This window comes from Palaemon carinicauda, chromosome 30, assembly GCF_036898095.1.
Source record: "Palaemon carinicauda isolate YSFRI2023 chromosome 30, ASM3689809v2, whole genome shotgun sequence".
In the NCBI taxonomy this organism is placed as follows: Eukaryota; Metazoa; Arthropoda; class Malacostraca; order Decapoda; family Palaemonidae; genus Palaemon; species Palaemon carinicauda.
The window spans coordinates 54,041,347-54,063,465 of record NC_090754.1 but is presented as its reverse complement, the minus strand read 5'-3'; the positions used below and the strand labels follow the sequence as shown (position 1 = coordinate 54,063,465).

Here is a 22,119-nt window from a genome sequence, read left to right as displayed (position 1 = left end):
GGTGCAACCTGTCTACGTGTGGTTGACGTAGAAGGTCCACTCTTAGAGGTAGAGTCCTGGGGAAGTCTACTAGCCATTGACGTACCTCTGTGTACCATTCTCTTGCAGGCCAAAGGGGAGCAACCAGTGTCAACCGTGTCCCTTCGTGCGAGACGAATTTCTGCATAACTTTGTTTATGATCTTGAACGGAGGGAATGCGTACAGGTCGAGATGGGACCAGTTCAGAAGGAAAGCATCTACATGAACCGCTGCAGGGTCTGGAACAGGGGAACAATAAAGCGGAAGTCTCTTGGTGATGGAGGTGGCAAACAGGTCTATGGTAGGCTGACCCCACAACGTCCAAAGTCTGTTGCACACACTCTTGTGGAGGGTCCATTCCGTGGGAATGACCTGATTCCTTCTGCTGAGGCGATCCGCTGAAACATTCATATCGCCCTGGATGAACCTCGTGACCAGAGTGAGGTTTAGACCTCTTGACCAAATGAGGAGGTCCCTTGCGATCTCGTAAAGGCTCCTCGAATGGGTCCCTCCTTGCTTGGAGATGTAAGCCAAGGCTGTGGTGTTGTCTGAATTCACCTCCACCACTTTGCCTAGCAGGAGGGACTTGAAGTTCAACAGGGCAAGATGGACTGCTAACAGTTCCTTGCAATTGATGTGGAGTAATCCTTGTTCCTTGTTCCACACTCCTGAGCATTCCCGTCCGTCCAAGGTCGCACCCCAGCCCGAGTCCGATGCATCCGAGAAGAGAAGAAGATGGGGGGTCTGGATGGCCAATGATAGACCCTCCTTGAGAAGAAGATTGTGCTTCCACCACCGGAGAGTGGTCTTCATCTCTTGGTTGATAGGGATAGAGACTGCTTCTAGAGTCGAGCCCTTGTCCCAATGAGCTGCAAGATGGAATTGAAGAGGGCGGAGGTGGAGTCTCCCCAGCTCGACAAACAGGGCCAGAGATGAGAGGGTCCCTGTGAGACTCATCCACTGTCTCACTGAGCAATTGCTCCTCTTCAGCATGCTCATGATGCACTGTAGGGCTTGGTTTATCCTGGGGGCCGATGGAAAAGCCCGAAAATCCCGACTCTGAATCTCCATTCCCAGATACACAATGGATTGGGAGGGAATGAGTTGAGATTTCTCTAAATTGACTAATAGACCTAGGTCTCTGATTAGATCTAAAGTCCAAGAGAGGTTCTCCAGACAACGACGACTCGAGGAGGCTCTCAACAGCCAGTCGTCTAGGTAGAGGGAGGCTCTGATGTTCGATAAGTGCAGGAATTTCGCTACATTCCTCATCAGATGAGTAAAGACCAAAGGAGCTGTGCTTAGGCCAAAACACAGGGCTTGGAACTGATAGACAACCTTTCCGAAAACGAATCTCAGGAAAGGTTGGGAGTCTGGATGAATGGGAACGTGAAAGTATGCATCTTTCAAGTCCAATGAGACCATCCAGTCCTCCTGTCTGACCGCTGCTAAGACCGACTTGGTCGTCTCCATTGTGAACGTCTGCTTGGTGACATACTCGTTGAGAGAGCTGACGTCCAGCACCGGTCTCCAACCTCCTGTCTTTTTGGCCACAAGAAAGAGACGGTTGTAGAAGCCCGGGGATTGATGGTCCCGGACTATAACCACTGCCTTCTTCTGCACAAGTAGCGACACCTCCTGTTGCAAAGCTAGCCTCTTGTCCTCTTCTTTGTAGTTGGGAGAGAGGTTGATGGGCGATGTGGTCAGAGGCGGTTTGAGGCAGAAAGGAATCTTGTAACCGTACCTCAGCCAACTGACAGACTGTGCGTCTGCACCTCTCTTCTCCCAGGCTTGCCAGAAGATCTTGAGCCTGGCACCTACTGTTGTCTGGAGAATCTGAGAGTCAGTGTTTTCCCTTGGATGTCCTGGGTCCTTTCTTAGACTTGCCCCTGTGAGAGTCTGGACGGGAGCTTCCTCGGCTGGGGGCTCTACCACGAAAGGGCGGTATGAACCTAGTGGCCGGGGTATCAGCCACTGGAGAGCGATAAGTCTTGGGGACAGAGGTGGTAACCTTAGACTTACGAGCCGATGAAGCTACAAGATCGTGCGTGTCCTTCTGTATCAGGGCAGCCGACAAGTCCTTAACTAGCTCCTCTGGAAAGAGGAACTTAGAGAGTGGAGCAAAAAGGAGCTGAGACCGCTGGCACGGTGTAATGCTGGCTGAGAGAAAGGAACACAGTTGTTCTCTTTTCTTCAACACCCCTGATACAAATAACGACGCTAGCTCACCCGATCCATCCCTGATAGCCTTATCCATGCAGGACATAATTAACATGGCAGAGTCTTTGTCCGCAGGAGATGTTTTCTTGCTGAGGGCTCCCAGGCACCAGTCGAGAAAATTGAACATCTCGAAAGCTCTGAACAACCCTTTCAGAAGGTGATCCAGGTCTGAGAAGGTCCAACAAACCTTCGAGCGTCTCATCGCAGTCCTCCTAGGCGAGTCCACCAGACTTGAGAAGTCAGCCTGGGCAGAGGCAGGAACTCCCAAGCCTGGTGCTTCCCCTGTGGCATACCAAACGCAACCTTTCGATGCGAGCTTCGTTGGAGGGAACATGAAGGAAGTCTTGCCCAGGTGTTGTTTAGACTGAAGCCAATCCCCTAAGATCCTTAAGGCCCTCTTGGAGGATCTAGCTAGGACAAGCTTAGTATAGCACGACTTAGCTTGTTGCACGCCTAGCGAAAACTCAGATGGAGGAGAGCGGGGAACAGCAGAGACGAAGTGGTCAGGGTAAAGCTCCCTGAGTAGAGCCAAGACCTTTCTAAAATCAACAGACAATGGAGAAGGCTTAGACTCCTCCACGTCTGATGAGGGATCAAGATGTGCCTCCTCATCATCCGACACTTCATCAGCAGAAGGTAGCGAAGCAAAAGGACCAGAATGCTGAACCGCAGAGTCAGAATGGGCAGGAACAACAGCAGAGGTTACCTCAACTTGAGGGAAAACCTGAGGTTCAGACTGCATAGGTTGAACAACAGTCGGAGCAGAAGGCAGGTGCAAGGGTGAAGGAGGATGACTCCTAGCAAGAGTTGCACCCAAGGAATGCACCAGCTGAACGGAGGACGGAGGCGGAGTAGTCCGTTCCTGTTCCTGTGGTATGAGTGGAGCGTGAAGAGACCGAGGCTGTGCAGAACAAGGTAAAGATCCCGCAAGCAGAGATGTCTGAGGAGCAGGATCAGGGTGCACGGGTAGAGCTCGGTGCAGCAACTGAGGAGACTGACTCACAGGTGGAAGAGGTTGTTGTACTTCCACCGAGAGTTGCACCGCCGGTGGAGCAGCCAGGGGAGGAGGAGGAAGAGTGGAGTAATCCTCCTGATCCCAAACCGAAGGTTGCCTTAAAGAAGGCTGATGCTGAACAACACTGGGAACAGTGAACACAGAAAGTGGTTCAACCTCGTATGCCTGGCAGATGGAGCTGCGACTGGGTGCAGCGAGTGCAGGAGGTTGGTGCACCACCGGTGCAGGTGGGTGCAGCACAGGCTGAACGGGTGCAGAAGGTTGGTGCACCACCGGTGCAGGAGGGTGCAGCACAGGTTGAACGGGTGCAGGAGGTTGGTGCACCACCGGTACAGGCGGGTGCAGCACAGGCTGAACGGGTGCAGGAGGTAGGTGCACCACCGGTGCAGGCGGGTGCAGCACAGGCTGAACGGGTGCAGGAGGTTGGTGCACCACAGGTGCAGGAGGAGCAACACTCTCAGCACGACACTCACGCATCAGGTCCGACAGCTGAGCTTGCATGGACTGAAGCATAGACCACTTGGGATCAGCAGAAACAGTGGCAGACTGAGGTAAAGCCATAACAGTGGTTGCACCACCGGTGCAGCTCTGTTGTACCTTACTCCTCTTGGGCGGAGTACAGTCGCTAGATGACTGAGGCGAGTCAGAGCTGAGCCAACTACTGCAACCTGGCTGAGCACTCGATGGCTGGACTCTGCGTTTAAGCGGTCTAGAGACCTGAGACCAACGTTTCTTCCCCGAGAGAAGATCAGCGGACGAGCGGAAGACGGGCTCAATCGTCTGCAAGTGGGAGTGACGGTCTGTGGAAGACACGCCCGCAACCACTGAGGATAATTCTGTGCGCCTAACAAGGCCTGCCGAACCCTTATGCCCTTCGACATTGCTTCTCCCCTGGGCTTGGGAGCTTGCAAGAGGTCCCGGACTGGGAGAACGACTGGCTCGCACAGAAAAATCCCCACGCACCACACTGGCACTAACACTAGTACAAGGCACTGCACCGACACTAGCACTCGTCACAGCACTGGCACTAACTTCACCCACTGCACTCTTGGCCTTCAACTCTTTCACTTCGGCCATCAGAGACTTATGGTCACTTACCACTGACTCTACCTTATCGCCTAAAGCCTGAATAGCGCGTAAAACCACTGACATATCAGGCGGAGGGCACACAGTAGGATCGGGGGTAGCCACTACAGGGGTAGGATCAGGTTGGGGATCATGAGATGAGGAAAATAAAGAAGAGTGAGACGAACTCCTCCTAGCTCTAATTCTCTCTAACTTAGAAGAATACTTCAAAAGTCGGACAAAATCCAATTCCGAAAGTCCGGCGCATTCCTCACATCGATTTTCTAACTGACAGGGTCTGTCCCTACAGTCAGAACAAGCGGTGTGAGGATCTACCGAGACCTTCGGAATACGCCTATTGCAAGACCTACATCGTCTATGGGAGGGGGCTTGCGAAATGTCAGACATTTTGTTTTCAAGAGAAGTCAAAGGGAGATCCAAAAAACAAGCAAAAAATCGTTAACCGTTAAACTGAATTAAATAAAAGCTATCTAGCTAATATCTGAAGGTTTCTAGTAATGCGACAGCCGTAAATCAAAGAGAATACATCACCAAATAAGCGAGAATAAACTCGAAGACCATGAGCGTATCCCAGAACGTCTAGCCGGAGGCACGACAGAGGAATAATTGAGGAGGTGTAAACAACAAATGATTGAGTACCTGGCCACAGGTGGCGCTGGTGAGTACACCCCCTTCTAGTATTGTGATAGCTGGCGTATCCCTCCATAGAATTCTGTCGGGCAACGGAGTTGACAGCTACATGATTATCGGGTAAGTTTAATATTGAAAAATATACTGCAAAACGTGCTGGGAAAAAAATAACGCCCTGGGGGTTAAGGGTTGGAAATTTCCAAATAGCCTGGGGGTAAAAGGGTTAAATGACAGATCAAAGAAAATAGCATAGACTGAGGTACATCAGAAAAAAATAGAAGTCCGACTCACTTCCTTAGCCGTTTTGTAACCGTCCCTGAGAAATCTTTTGCAGCCATATTTTCCTTGCAATTTATCGACTATAGTTGCCCTTGTATTTCTGATGAGGAGAGGATCATCCACAGCGAATGCTGGGAAGCCGATGACGGAGAGAAGGCCGCTGTCTACTTCTTTGCTGTTGCTTTCGCGAGGTAACATCGACTGAGGATAAATAGATAGCCGTTATTAATACTGAATGTAACTGATAAGAAATTTGGTATTTCACTTGTACATGTATCTTAGTCTCATAAATATATGAGAGAGAGAGAGAGAGAGAGAGAGAGAGAGAGAGAGAGAGAGAGAGAGAGAGAGAGAGAGGAGAGAGAGAGAGAGAGAGAGAGAGAGAGAGAGAGAGAGAGAGAGAGAGAGAGACTGTCTGTTTATTAAAGCGAGGTATGCTTGGGAAGCAAGATAAAAAAAGATGGGGCCTTTCAAATACTTGATAAAAATATGGAGATCACAGGTGGAAAAATTTTACCATTTATAGCTTACTATATAGTTAAGGAGTTTTCTTCAAGTATAATGTGAATGAAGATCAAGAATAAAGAGGTAAAATTATGATAAATTTAAAACTCTTTCAATATATAATAAATCTATCGCATTAAAACTTAACCAATGCTCCCCTACATACGAAATGTTTCTATCTTTTTCTCTCTTATTTTTACTTTGGTCTTTATGGCTTCCGATATTTACCTCAAAAGATGACTATAATTTGCCTGTGTTAATTTGTTTTCTTCGGCAAGGTGTACTTCAAATATTAAAATAAGTACTTTGTATTACCATTTAATTATTTTTACTTGTAAAACTATGCTAATAGTTTAACGTTTTAATAAAATGTCATGTACCTAAATGTTTTTTTTTCTAGTTTATAAATGATACTCTTAAGAGAATAAGGGCAAACATAAGACATATTCTAAAACATCAACAAAATGTTTCTGGATGTTTACAAAATCCATATCTTTAGAATTCTTATTGTATATAAACTTAAAAAACAAGGTAAAAATACCTTCAAGCAAAAGATTTTTCTGTTTAAAAACTACTAAACATGTCACTTCAATCTACCCAAAACTTTATATGTCACCAAGATCAAAATGATTTAATTTCTTCATTTAAAATTTCTAAATAAATGTTCTTCTAAATACCACATTATAAAGCATTTTGACCTTTGAATATATATCCTCGTTAACGAGTCAAATGCTAACCTGCAAAACCGCTTGGCATTTTTGTGCTTCATCAGCTAATACATGAATAACACTAGCTGGTCCGCCTCTCGCTCCAAAGAGATCCAATTCATTCATGGATTCCAATGCAGCCTTGGCAAGACCAATACTAGATGCATTGAGTTCTGGCAAGCCATGGTTGGTCTTGTCGCCACGTTCCCAAACTCCGTAGTCCTGCAAATTACACAAAATTATTCTGATCATAAATCATTCTTGTGTACTTCTTAAGTGATAAAATATCTCATGAACAGTTGGTAAAAGATTGAAGAGTTACTCAGCAAATCCTGGCCAAAAAAAAATTCACAAATTCCATAATGGAGCTTGATCGAAAAGGAACTCCATGGGCCCTCATTTCAGCGTGGACACAACTGAGAGGCACAAAATAGTGAACCAGTTCGTAGTAACTATACAGTACAATGACATAATCTTTCAAGCCTTAGGTTTAATCAATACATAAAATTCCCTATTTAAACTCTACTCGCATAATTTAGCTTGAATTCAAGTACAGATTCCATACATTTATTAATATTATTACTTGCTAAGCTACAACCCTAGTTGGAAAAGAGGGATGCTATAAGCCCAAGAGCTCCAACAGGGAAAATAGCCCAGTGAGGAAAGGAAATAAGGAAAAACTACAAGAGAAGTTTAAGAATAATAATAACATTAAAATAAATTTTTCATATATAAACTATACAAACTTGAAAATAATATGAGGATACAAACTTCTACGGAATGTATGCAGAAACAACATAGGCAACAACAGACACAAGAATCCGTAAAAGCAACTTTATAGATAGTACAATATACAAACAAAGATGGCTTCAAAGTACTTCAGGACAGAGTGCTTGTCGGATGAGAAGTAATCCTTCAAGACGACAAAATTTCTTCGAATGTAGACAAACACATTCATAAGATACCAAAGCAGTTCTTAAATACCAAACATAAAACTGGATACCAAATGACATATCTTTAACCTTCAACCCTTTTACCCCCAAAGGACGTACTGGTACGTTTCACAAAACTCATCCCTTTACCCCCATGGACGTACCGGTACGTCCTTGCAAAAAAATGCCATTTAAATTTTTTTTTGCCTATTTTTGATAATTTTTTGAGAAACTTCAGGCATTTTCCAAGAGAATGAGACCAACCTGACCTCTCTATGACAAAAATTAATGCTGTTAGAGCAATTTAAAAAAAATATACTGCAAAATGTTCTTGAAAAAAAATAACCCTTGGGGGTTAAGGGTTGGAAATTTCCAAATAGCCTGGGGGTAAAAGGGTTAAAAGCTTTAGATCCTTAGCAGGTGACAAAACTACCTAAAATTCTATCTAATAATTGTGAAATGAAAGCCTTCAAGATACTTAAATGTGCAAGATTTAACTAAAAAATTGAGAAGACACTGCAAAATCAAACCATTGTTCTCTAGTCTTGGATAGTGTCATAGCCTCAGCGCCATGCGCTTCCGCTATACTGGGGTACAGTTCTCTCTCTTTTAATGTTGTTATTGTTCTTAAACTTCTCTTGTAGTTTATTTCTTTATTTCCTTTGCTCGCTAGGCTATTTTCCTTGTTGGAGCCCTTGGGCTTATAGCATCCTACTTTTCCAACTAGGGGTTTTGCTTAGCAAGTAATAATAATCATAATAATAATAATAATAATAATAAACTTACAGGTACGCAGTATGCTGACTCAATGTAGAAAACCAGATTTTGTATAAACGATACTTCGTCTAGGTTGAACACAATTTGCAAACCTGTTGAAAAAGAATATTTTCATTACATACACATACATACATACATATACCAAGGCACTTCCCCCAATTTTGGGGGGGTAGCCGATATCAACAAATGAAACAAAACAAAAAAGGGGACCTCTACTCTCTACGTTCCTTCAGCCTAACAAGGGACTCAACCGAGTTCAGCTGGTACTGCTAGGGTGCCACAGCCCACCCTCCCACATTATCCACCACAGATGAAGCTTCATAATACATACACATAATAAATATAATGTGCATCACTTCTACAAAAGTTGAACTTATAAAACCACAGTTCTATAATATCAAAAGCCCTTCAAAGGAACAACACACATCATCGTCATCATCATCTCCGCCCACGCCTATTGACGCAAAGGGCCTCAGTTAGACTTCGCCAGTCATCTCTATCTTAGGCTTTTAAATCAATACATCAACATTCATCATCGCCTATTTCCCGTTTCATAGCCCTCAGCCCTGTAGGACTGGGTCTTCCAATTCCTCTAGTGCCTTGGGAGCCCAATAAAAAGTTTGGTGAACTAACCTCTCTTGGGGAGTGCGAAAAGTACGCCCAAACCATCTTCATCTACCCCTTATCATGGTCTCATCCACATAAGGCACTCGAGTAATCTCTCTTATAGTTTCTAATCCTGTTCTGTTATAGTTTCATTTCTAATCCTGTCCTGATTATAGTTTCATTTCTAATCCTGTCCTGATTATAGTTTCATTTCTAATCCTGTCCTGATTATAGTTTCATTTCCAATCCTTTATAGTTTCATATCTAACTCTAACATACACACTGATTAAAAAGTAAAATTATATCAAATAGTTCAAATAAAACGCAACACTGACCTGAGGCCGTCATCTGAGCTAGCACGAGCAAAAATAACGATGTCGCATCAATCTGAAGATGACCCCATTCTCCATCTCCGACGACAATCTGACCCGTTTTGGAGGAGTATTTTGCATGCAGAGAATCAATAGGTGCCTGTGTCTGCTTGAACTTTTCAACTTTTTCCTTCTGCTGCATCATGGCTGTGAGAAGCCCTCGCATCAGCTTCACACAGCTCTAAGAAAAAAAAAATAGGAGGGAGATAGATTATTAAAAGTATACTCCAGCAACTCTAAAATAGATCTATATCTAAAGATAAATTCTGAGCGTAGAAAGCAGTACTGTTAATGTGCCTATAACTACTCAAAGTATAAATACAATAGAAAATCTATGCATGTACTGTATACAGTACTTAGAAAACAAATAAGTTTATCGTCAGTAAATGTTACCTTTAGCAATAATGGAATTTTAATAATATAATTTATTTCTATAGTTATGTTTATATTGCTTCTTCTTTATAAGCTCACTTTATTCACATTTAACCCTAAAATAAAAAAAATTCTCATTTTCTTTTCTTTCAATAAATACAAGCCCCTACTATTATTATTATTATTACTAGCCAAGCTTGAACCCTAGTTGGAAAAGCAAAATGCTATAAGCCCAAGGGCTCCAACAGGGAAAAATGGCTTAGTGAGCAAAGGAAATAAGGAAATAAATAAACAAAGTAAGTAAAGCAATGAAGTGCTAGTCTGTTACTGTACTAAAGTTTCTGAAAATCCGTCCTCCAGATTCACATTAGCATTTTTGTAAAGTGTATCAAAACTAAAAGACAATGAAAGCTTTTAACCCTTTTACCCCCAGGCTATTTGGAAATTTCCAACCCTTAACCCCCAGTGGGTTATTTTTTTCCCAGCACATTTTGCAGTAATTTCTTTTAAATTAGTCTAACAGCCTTAATTTTTGTCATAGAGAGGTCAGGTTGGTCTCATTCTCTTGAAAATGCCTGAATTTTATCATAAAATTATCAAAAAGATGAAAAAAAAAAAATTTTAAAGCATTTTTTTGCAAGGACGTACCGGTACGTCCATGGGGGTAAAAGGATGGCTTTTGTGAAACGTACCAGTACGTCCTTTGGGGGTAAAAGGGTTAAGAATCTGATCAATTCTCCTTTTGACAATGGAGAATCCAGGTTCTTGAAACCTCTATGTAAAAGTATTCTAATTTTTCATTTATTTTACAGGAATAGCAATGCGTATTTGCATTCCCAACACTACTTATGGCAATGCTAAGTACTGTACGTAACTTTCCACCAAAGTTCATTACTTACCTGTTCGAGCTCATACGTTTTGGCACGGTCCTCATCCAAATCGGCATTTTTCTTGTATGCCATGGACAAACCCCACACGGCAAATATGGAGTACAAGTTGTCTCGTACCCAGGCATGTTCGTTTTCCGGGCTTATCGGAAGAAGGCCTGTGACTGCATCCTAGATAATAATAAAAAAAGCAACATCACTATAAAAAACAAAGCTTTCTTAAATCAATTTATGCCAAATATATAAGCCGTATATTTCTACAACTACTTAACTTGTGCTTGATGTATTTCTGACAATCATTATGAAGCAAACAATTTTCTCATATGCTCCCCTAATCCTCTAACCATAGTTCTAAGTTATGGGATGAAGACCCAAAAGGATTTTGGGTGTGAATAAACAAATATGAGATCACCCCTAACAATAATGTTGAAATATTATAAAAACACTAGAGAAACAACTGAAAAATACATATACTATAGTTCAAGCAGGAAGTCACTGAAGAAGACAGAAAAACAAGAAATAAAATTATGTGACAATAGTGGTTACGGGAATATCGATTCACATGAGCGGATTAGAAATCAACGAAGAAATTCTTCCGAGCTGGAGTGATTTACTAGCTGCGTATACTGCTAAACTGCGCAGTTCCAGTGTGGCGGCTTAAATAAATTAGGAGGCCGCTCGGGGAAAATCCTCTCATGTAAAGACATGCCTCCTAACGAGCGGAAAAATTTCCGTACGGAAAACATCCGTTGAGTAAAGCGAGTCTAAATGTTCCTTAAATTAACCTAGAATACTGTGTCCTATTTGGATAAAGAAGCTTGATCTCAACCCTTATATCTAAATACTGTACAGTACAACCCAAAATTTCCTTAATAGCATGGCAGAGAGAAATAGATACATCTTAAGCTTTCCTAAAGCACCAAAATCCTCCAGGCTGAGGCAGGGGAGTGCCCTCCCCTTTAGAACACCTAAACTATTGTACACATACTCCTTACATCAATGTTTTATGGACTATATGGTATCTGGTGTGCTTGGAGAGCTCAATTAATTGTGTGTGGTTCTTTGGATGTTACCTTGCTAAGAAAACAATAAAAAAACTACCTCATATATCATACTTATAATCGTACAGGGAAAATAGCAGTGAGGAAAGGAAATGAATAAACAGCTTGAATAGTATGCCTGAGAGTACGTACCCTCAAACATCAGAACTCTAATCCAAGACAGTGGAAGACCATGGTACAGAGGCTATGGTGCCACCAAAGACTATAGAACAATTGTTTGATTTTGGAGTGTCCTTCTAAAAGAGCTGCTTACCATAGCTCAAGTCTCTCTTCAACCCTTACCAAGAGGAAAGTAGCCACTAAACAATATAGTGTAGTACTGTAGATAACCAGTTGAGTGAAGAAGAATTTTTCTGTTATCTCAAGTGTTATTTGGTGTAAGTGGAAAGAGGAGAATGTGTAAAGAAAAGCATTCGGTGTATGTGTAGGTAAAGGAAAAATGAGCTGTAACCAGAGAGGGATCCAATGTACAGTAGTACTATCTGGCCAGTCCTAGGGCATAATAACTTTCCAGTGATAGTATCTCCACAGAAAAAAGCATGATCAAGTGTTTTACACTTATTTCAGAACAATAAAAAAGGGATTTTGACGAACGTCTGACCAACGCTGGTGCTGTTGAGGAGTGAAGTTAGGGGGTGAGGAGGTGTAGGGGTGGGGAGGTGTAGGGGTGGGAAGGGATAGTCATAGTAGGAGGCAGCAGACAGGTGTAGGACGGCACCTCGTTGTTCCAGGGGATGTTGATGAAGGAGAGGTCTAATTGGTGAGGGCCCTATGGTCGTGGTTCAATCACGCCCCAGTTTACTATACCGACACTCAAAGAGTGAGCAAGCTAGGTTTATTCCTAGCATTTCATGCATACTTTTTCCTCTGGTATATTCAGCAATAACTATGCCTTAGAAATGGTGCTAGAGGAGCATTTCATGGAGCAACACAAGTCGAGCCCAGAAATGACATTATATCACTATTGTAAGTTGCAAGTTGCCCAAAATATATATCTGAAGAAATAGTGATACCATTTCAACTGCAAATACTTGAATTCTTATTCAATCACACTTCTGATCCTCCTTATATGTATGACAATTTTCAAATAAAATCCAACAAATAAAAAACTACAAGTTTATCAATACAGAGTATTTATTTCCCCACCCAAACTCCGGTTTCTCATCGGTATTCCCAGTAAATCATATATGAGTGGGGGTTGGAAAACCCCAAAACAGCTGGTTTGGACAAGTGTTCATTATCAGAAACAGATAAAACACAAGATAACGCATATGGAAATACATGGTTTATATATTTGACTAGAAATTAAAGTATCATATATTTACCATCCAAAGGAATTTTTCCATTTGATCTACCAGCCGAAGTGGCAATATTAGCGTTGATAACGGCAGGAAAGATTTTGGGGGAAATGGAAGGTTTGCTAGATGCATGGGATGGCATAAGGGGGGGGGGGGGGGTGAATGCAGTTCGCTGGGACAGACGTAAGTTCTCTAAATACTTGTCAAATCAATTTCTTAATGGACCAAGTATTGTTTATCTTTGGAGCTTTTGTATAACGATGAACATAGGACATCTAACCTAAACTTCTCGACCTAACTCAACCTAGAAGCCGTCTTCTTACCTACATACCTAACGACCCTCTTAGACTGTCGTATTCTTAGTGATAGGGTTGAAAATACAGGAGTTATGGGGCTTGGCTGTCATTAAACATACACCCCACATCTTTGTCTGAAATATATGAGGATAGTTTTACAATTTAGGGAATGATATTTAATGTTATCTTGCTAGGAGTGATGCCAGTTAGGATATAAACACAGGGTTGAGGCTTAGTTTCAGGGTAAGCTAAGAATACGGCAGTTTATGGGAGATTGCAGAGGGGCGTAGCCCTTTGGTAGATAGGTAAGCAAGGATACGGCGGGGTGTATGTATTGTAGCGGCCACCTATATGCATAATGAGGGCTAAGAATATGGCAATGTAAGGGGGGTCGCACGGCGCGTTAGCGGCCCCCGTTAGGTAGGCAGGTAAGGACATGGCTTGTAGGTTAGGTTAGAGGGGGGGAATTCAGATTAGTTAGTGTCCATTAACTATGCACGCGGGAGGAACTGGCCGCCGATATACAAAGGCTCCGATACGACTTTATAATTTTACTTAGGGCTCAACATGGATAAATATTTACTATATTCGGAGCCTTTGTATATAAGCGGCCACTTCCTCACGCGGTCATTAAAATGGAGATCAACTAACCTTAACATTCACCCCTAACCTAACCTACAAGCCGTGTCCTTACCTACCTCGGGGCATTGCGACCCCCCTTACACTGCCGTATTCTAAGTTAGACATAATAATACAGGTGGCCGCTATCGTACATACACCACCTAAATTCTATGGGGAAATGGAAGTTTACAAGGAACGGTGCATGGGTAAACATTTAACGTAATCTATCTCCAGATCTAGTTTAAGCTGGGCTACAGTCTACCAGGCCTACCGTAGGCTTTTCCCGTGAAATCAATGGTTTGGGTAGAAGGCCGTGACGACCGTAAGCCAAGGTAACCAACGATTCCTTAACCTCTGACCTAACAATACCATAGAACACCAAAAAGGATAAAAATACCTATTTCATCAAATTAAGAGATACTAAAATGTAATGACAATCACCATACCTGGTATTTTAGGATAGTGCGATACACTATACGATGATAGTAATCGAGACGAACGCCAGAATTACTTCTACTCCTCATTTTCGCGAATTATATTTGCGACCTTCCGCTCGTCTATTTTGCATTCGTCTATTTCACAAGACGATCCTTAACACAGCTGAATTCTATAAGTATTAAGAATAATAAAAGATTATTGGGTTAAGATTAACAAAAGAAGATCGTATTATAGGATTCAATTGTTTTTAATCCCTTTGAATGTGTTTATAAGTTCTAAAAGGTGTTCGATTTCTATTTACATTTAGAGGATTCAATCGTCTATGATACTGCTGCCCTTCAGAGGACATAGAGGCGCAACTTATGTTTTGGACCTTCTTTTGGTTAGGTTTCGTATGATTTCTTTTTTATTTTAAAAGCTATTAATTAACAAAAGTATAGATTATTATAGTTTATATAAATTTAATAATCAAATTTAACTCTAAATAGATGAATAATTTATTACCAAGTTGCATTTTTCATTAAGTAAATAAAGTTATACTGTATGAAACGAGACCAAAGTGTCCTTGCGAATAAACTCAAGATTATTAGTAAATAGAATTGTAGAGTATAGTTTTAACCAATTTAATCATCAAATTTAATATTGATTAAATGAAAAACTTCTTGCTAAATAAATTTTTTATCAATTAAATTAAATTACACTGTATAAAATGAAAATATTGTGTCCTTACCAATAAAATCAGAAATGCAGTTTTGAACATATTAAAACTATATATATGTGGGGAGGACTATATTAATATTGGTTATTAATGGATATCAATTACATTTCTAACACTGGCATATTTCCCGGTAAACCTGCAACTGTATTACGTAACTGAAGTGTCTATTTTTAGACATAACACGTTAATCAGCCTTTAGTGTGCAATGCAATGAACAATGATTAGACTCAAAATGGAAATTTAACAATTCTTGGAAAAGTTTTCAAGAATTCAATTATAAAGATATTAATAGTCTTAGAAAATACATTGGCTTGGACTAATAGTGTGACCTATCTTCGTGAAAATAAAGTTGATAATTAATTCTTTTAGAAAAGCGTTAATTTTACTTCTTTCAGTTAGCTCAACCCTATTTTTATTTCAGTTCACCTTTTGTGCAAGCTTCAACATACATTTGTAAATGTCAAGCTACGTTCTGGCAGCCGCATTGCTTGTCAGTTTGCAATATCCTTTATCTTGACAAGACAAATTATTTGGCTGATGTCATGAAAACATCTTTCCAATCTTGTCCACACACAAATCGCTGATATTATTATTATTATTATTATTATTATTATTATTATTATTATTATTATTATTATTATTATTATTATTATTATTATTATTATTATTACTTTCTAAGCTACAACCCTAGTTGGAAAAGCAGGAGGCTATAAGCCCAGGGCCTCCAACAGGGAAAATAGCCCAGTGAGGAAGGGAAAAAAGGAAAATAAAGTATTTTAAGAAGAGTAACAACATTACAATAAATATCTCCTATATTATTATTATTATTATTATTATTATTATTATTATTATTATTATTATTATTATTATTATTATTATTATTATTATTATTACTTTCTAAGCTACAACCATAGTTGGAAAAGCAGGAGGCTATAAGCCCAGGGCCTCCAACAGGGAAAATAGCCCAGTGAGGAGGGGAAAAAAGGAAAATAAAATATTTTAAGAAGAGTAACAGCATTGCAATAAATATCTTCTATATAAACTATGCAAACTTTAACAAAACAAAAGGAAGAGAAATAAGATAGAAGAGTGTGCTCGAGTGTACCCTCATGCAAGAGAACTCTAACCCAAGACAGTGGAAGACCATGTACATTGATCAGATTTCTTTAATATATATATATATATATATATATATATATATATATATATATATATATATATATATATATATATATATATATATATATATATATATATATATATGTGTGTGTGTGTGTGTGTATGTATATATATATATATATATATATATATATATATATATATATATATATATATATATATATATATATATATATATATATATATATATATATATATATATAAATCATAATCTTTGTTTTTAACATATGCATAGAAAACAATAGATTAAATTACTATTTTTGCCAAACGAAAAACGTAGAGAAAATTAGATGAATAGAAAACAGAGATGAAGAAATGAATGTAGAGACATCAGCCGCCCAGAAAAAAAAGAGAAATGTAAAAAATACGTGAAGTAAAAACAGCTATTTAAACTAAATCAAATTAAGAAAAATGGAGAAAGATCAATGAATATTTCCCAAAATAAGAGAACGAAAACAACGTTTATACTGCACTGGATATAATAGCGAGGTATTTCATAAAAAAAGAGAAAAATAAAATATACGTGAAGTAAAAACAGCTACGTAAACAAAATCAAACTAAGGAACATGGGAAAAGAGCAACGAATATTACCCAAAATAAGGAACGAAAACATTGAAATATTTCATACAACACTGAATATAATAGCGAGGTATGTCATAAGAACAGTATGTCTGCCAAGATTCAGAATAAACTTACCGAGAGTTGGCTAGGAGTTAAAAGGTCGAAAGTTCAGTGTCTTCTGCATGGCTTTATTAGATCATTGTTCGTTCTTCCTTTTCTAAGTTAATCTAGAAAGGATCACTGATGACATGTTCACCTTTTGGAGACAAATGGTTATTAGTAGAGTTTAATATTTTGACAAAATGTAAGCTTTTGATTTACACAAGGCAGTCGGCCTACCAGCTTTATATCTAACTAGGCCTACTGTGGCGGGAATCACACTAACAGACAATTGTCTCGACAAAACAAACTTTCCCCTTACGTTATCTAAACCAGACTCTTATAACAAAAGGTAAAAATGCTAAACATTCCCTTAAAACTATATTTCCTTGTTGTCTAGAATATATCTAAAAGAAAAAAAAAACTAAACAATCCCTTAAAACTATATTTCCTTATTGTCTAGAATATATCTAAAAGAAAAAAAAAAACTAAACAATCCCTTAAAACTAAATTTCCTTATTGTCTAGAACATTCTAAAAAAACACACACACACACCAGCAACCACACTTACAACTATAATATTAAAACTATAATAATCACTTAATACTAAAATGAACTGCAGTCAATAAAATCTCAAAATAAATCACAAAAACTTAAAACTAACAAATAAAACATCAAACAAAAACACTTTAACATATAATATGGGTGTGTGGACACCTTCGTCCACACAACGGTTTAACAGTTCTTTCCAACGCCACAATTTCAGTTGCAAAGCCACACCATGGCAACACTGACTCAGTCAATACAAAATTGTATTAATTAATTTAGGTCGTGAACGTTATCATCATCATCATCATCATCATCATCATCATATTCATCATCATCATCATCCGGTGATCAATAGGTCTTTCATTTTAAAAGAGCAGTCAAATGGAAATCCTTTAGTACCATCCAGGCCGTCAACACTACCTTCATTCAAGCGAAATTTTGTTCTCAAAAGGAATAAGAAATTCCAGGGAGGAATCACGGCCTGAAAATAATAATAATAAAAAAAAACACTTACAAACACTCCTAGCTAACTAAACTATCGCACTATGATCAAAGATAAATAATAAACTTTCCATTATTCACAATCACGACAAGCAAATATAAAAAAAACTGTACTTACTCAAAAATAAATTATCAAAATAAATGTAGAAATACAGCATGCACACACACAACTGCCTCAAGTAGCAGTTAATAAAAAAAAGCATTCTCTCCGAAATATTCATTAGTCCTAACCTAGCTAAAAGATAAACAAACAGTCTATTATTCCAACAGTCTTTCTCACAACAAACAATCGATACACTAACTACATCTCTCTCTCTCTCTCTCTCTCTCTCTCTCTCTCTCTCTCTCTCTCTCTCTCTCTGAATTTGGCAAACAAAAGATAAATGAAAATAAAAATAGCTCTTTATTAAGGAATTCAGCAATCCCAGATCATTCAGTAGATGGCGTTGGTGTAAAAGAGAGTAACATCATCTGCATATTCAACGAGCTTGTTTTCTAGACCAAACCACATGTCATGTGCATATATTATTATCATTATTATTATTATTATTATTATTATTACTCCTTGTTACCTTATAAACTTTTAGGATAATCATACATTGTTTGAAATAAAAAAAAAAACATGATAAGATTGTTTTTTAATCTATTGTATTAATATCCTTCAAGGATTACTCTGGATCTCAAATATGTCCTTCAGTTTTCTCTCTTTCTGTCCTTTGGCAATTGCGAAGAAGAAAATGCTAATGTTTCACAACAATCTCTCTCTCTCTCTCTCTCTCTCTCTCTCTCTCTCTCTCTCTCTCTCTCTCTCTCATATATATATATATATATATATATATATATATATATATATATATATATATATATATATATATATATATATATATATATCGAAAAATAGAGCTTAAAAACTGAATTATCAGACTGACGAATAATTGGATTTTTAAGGGACTTAATATAGTGTTAACGTGCTCGCCTAGGATTCACATTGCACCAGATCGATCCCAGTACGGAACCGTGAGTTTAAGCTGTTTATTGAGGAGGCCACTGTTGTAGGAGACCAGGCAAAAGTCTCTCACCATCATCAATCTAACAGTTGGCCAGCGTGATGATGAAAAGGGCAAAAGGCACCAAACCCAGACAAGATTAAGGACATGTCTGAGGCATTTGTCCTTCAGTGGACTAGAAACGACTTTATTTGTTGGTGTTGTATATATATATATATATATATATATATATATATATATATATATATATATACGTGTATATATATATACATTTATATATATATATATATATATATACATAAATGTATATATACATACATATGTATATATATATATATATATATATATATATATATATATATATATATATATATATATATATACATATATATATATATATATATATATATATACATAAATGTATATATACATACATATGTATATATATATATATATATATATATATATATATATATATATATATATATATATGTGTGTGTGTGTGTGTGTGTGTGTGTATTAATTAATTTTTTAGTCAGTCAAATTAATAGCATCTCTATTCACTGATATTTTCGCATTTTCCCCAATAAATCTAGAAGACCAGTTATCAAACAAAGTCCCTATTACATTACTGTTTCTGGAAAGCCCTGAATAGAACAAATGAATGCATGCAACTGCATGCATTGTGTTTATCATGCATCAGGAACTGCAATTAGTGTTGGTGTTCCCCCAAATGTGGGGAATTTTGTTGCAAGCAAGCAAGCAGTTGAGCGATTTGCACATCCGTTTAATCCTCCGGAAATTCAAACAATTATTAATATCTAAGCTTTTTTTTTAAACCACAATCGTTGGTTATTTTAGATTTATGTTTTAGTGATATCTATAGTTCATTGGTGTGTATTCCCACCCATTTGGGCTTCCCGTGCAATGGGGAATTTGAGTTTTACGATCATAGCAGTAGGCCTATAGTTCATTTCTTTCATCGAGGCAGATTTGCACCGACTCGCAGCGGTGCCCTTTTAGCTCGGAAAAGTTTCCTGATCGCTGATTGGTTAGAATGATCTCGTCCAACCAATCAGTGATCAGGAAACTTTTCCGAGCTAAAAGGGCACCGATGCGAGTCGGTGCAAATCTGCATCGCTAAAAGAAATTGACTATAGTGCATACGCCCCTGGTCAAATAAACCAAGGCTTAAAACCACTCATATAGGTAGTAGGTTGGCCAGGGCACCATCCACCCGTTGAGATACTACTGCTATAGATTTAAGGGGTCCTTTGACTGGTCAGACAGTACTTCATTGGATCATTCTCCTGGTTACGGTTCATTTTCCCTTTGTCTACACATACATCTAATAATCTGGCCTATTCTTTATATATTCTCCGTACTCATATACCTGACAGCATTGAGATTACCAAACAATTCTTCTTCACTCAAGGGGTTACTGCACTGTAATTGTTCAGTGGTCACTTTCCTCTTGGTAAGGGTAGAAGAGATTCTTTAGCTATGATAAGCAACTCTTCTAGGAGGACAATCCAAAATCAAACCATTGTTCGCTAGTCTTGGGTAGTGTCATAGCCTCTGTACCATGCTCTTCCACTGTCTTGGATTAGAGTTCTCTTGCTTGAGGGTACACTCGGGCACGCTGTTCTATCTTATTTATCTTCCTCTTGTTTTTTTTTTAAAGTTTTTATAGTTTGCATATGAAAAATATGATTAAATGTTGTTATTGTTCTTAAGATATTCTATTTTGATGTTCATTATTTCTCTGGTTTATTTATCTCCTTGTTTCTTTTCCTCACTGGACTATTTTTCCCTGTTGGAGCCCTTGGGCTTGTAGCATCTTAGTTTTCCAACTAGGGTTATAGCTTTGCCTGTAATAATAATAATAATAATAATAATAATAATAATAATAATAATAATAATTTAATCGTAGCATTAGGCCTATAGTCCATTTCTTTAAGCGATGCATATTTGCACCGACTCGCAGCGGTGCCCTTTTAGCTCGGAAAAGTTTCCGGATCGCTGATTGGTTGGACGAGATAATTCTAACCAATCAGCGACCAGGAAACTTTTCCAAGCTAAAAGGGCACCGCTGCGAGTCGGTGCAAATCTGCCTCGATAAAAGAAATGGACTATAGGTCTAGGGGTGTGCATGGGCCAGCTACTAGAACCTTGTGACCACCCAGGTGCCCACCCACTAGCCATGAGCCCACTAGGGCCTGTCTATTGGCGAAATACTTCCAAATATAACAATAGGTTTAAAGGTTTAAAGGCCACTCATGAATGGCAGAGGAAAGGGAGAGTGACATTGCCCTAGCAAGCAGGACAATGGCCTAGAGATTGATCACATATACGTATGATCAGCGCCCAAGCTAGGACCAAGGAGAGGCAGGCAATGCCTGCTGATGACTCAGCAGGTAGACCTATAGGCTCCCCCAAACGCCACATCCGTAGCTCACAAGAATGGTGAGGTTGCAGCGACCAAGATGAATAGATGAAAGGCAGAAATGATGAGAAAGGAATATGCAATGGAAGATGAAATATCATTAGAATGAGAAAGGATTAATAAGGTAGAATATTTTAATTATTTAGGAGCTATGATCTCTAATACAGAGCAACAAATGCTTAGAGGCTAAACAAGAATTTCACGCCATATTTGACAACTCCAGACTTCGGACCTCCTTCCACACTTACGTGTTCCCTTTGTATAGATTACCACATCTACAGAAAAAGGCGACAAGGCATTAATCGATAGACTGTGGCAGACTCCAGACAACTATCTATCTATCAACGCATTTCCCTAATTTTGTTAGCCATTACTAGATAGATTGTAGTAGACTCCAGACAACTATCTATCTATCTATCAAGGTTGTTCCCCAATTTAGGGGAGTAGCTGACATAAAAACAAAAACAAAAGGGTACTTTTCTTCTCTGCGCTCCTTCCAGCCTGACGGAGGATTCAGTCGAAGTTTGGTTGGTAGGCCTGCTGTTAGGGAGCCACATACATCATAAATAAAAGCACAAATATATGTATTTCCTGCATGGATTATTAAACCCACAAAGAGTCTAATAAAAATAGTCTTGTTCCGGATTTAGGTCAAATTAATGAGCTACTTCGTTGTTGCTTACATGAGGACTTAATGTCAAAAAGGTAACTTGTATAATAAGCTGTCTATTTTTTTTAGCTTCAGTGGTAATTTAACAATATTATATTTGGGAAAGAGCTATCTTTATATTCTTACATGAAACAGTCTGACACACGAACTGTATGTACTAACATATTTAAAGCAACGTGCTAGTAGGCCTATAGATATAATTGAATCTACTCACACGTATACAACAGGTAACTACATACTGTACATCTAAGTTTGCCTATTATCTTGTAA

The 22,119-nt window shown here is 38.9% G+C and overlaps 1 protein-coding gene across 1 annotated transcript in view; it reads right to left on the bottom strand.

Annotated features, from left to right (window-relative positions):
• Window positions 1-14,283, bottom strand: part of LOC137623531 (probable phosphorylase b kinase regulatory subunit alpha) — a 65,315-nt gene extending 51,032 nt beyond the window's left edge. The window contains exons 1-6 of the mRNA XM_068354365.1: window positions 14,128-14,283; window positions 10,418-10,576; window positions 9,111-9,327; window positions 8,179-8,261; window positions 6,491-6,682; window positions 5,262-5,450 (exon numbers count right to left, since the gene is read on the bottom strand). Coding sequence (XP_068210466.1) covers window positions 5,262-5,450; window positions 6,491-6,682; window positions 8,179-8,261; window positions 9,111-9,327; window positions 10,418-10,576; window positions 14,128-14,205 — 918 coding nt within the window. The 5' untranslated portion in view covers window positions 14,206-14,283. The remainder of the gene's footprint in view (window positions 1-5,261; window positions 5,451-6,490; window positions 6,683-8,178; window positions 8,262-9,110; window positions 9,328-10,417; window positions 10,577-14,127) is intronic.
• Between the last annotated feature and the right edge of the window lie 7,836 nt (window positions 14,284-22,119).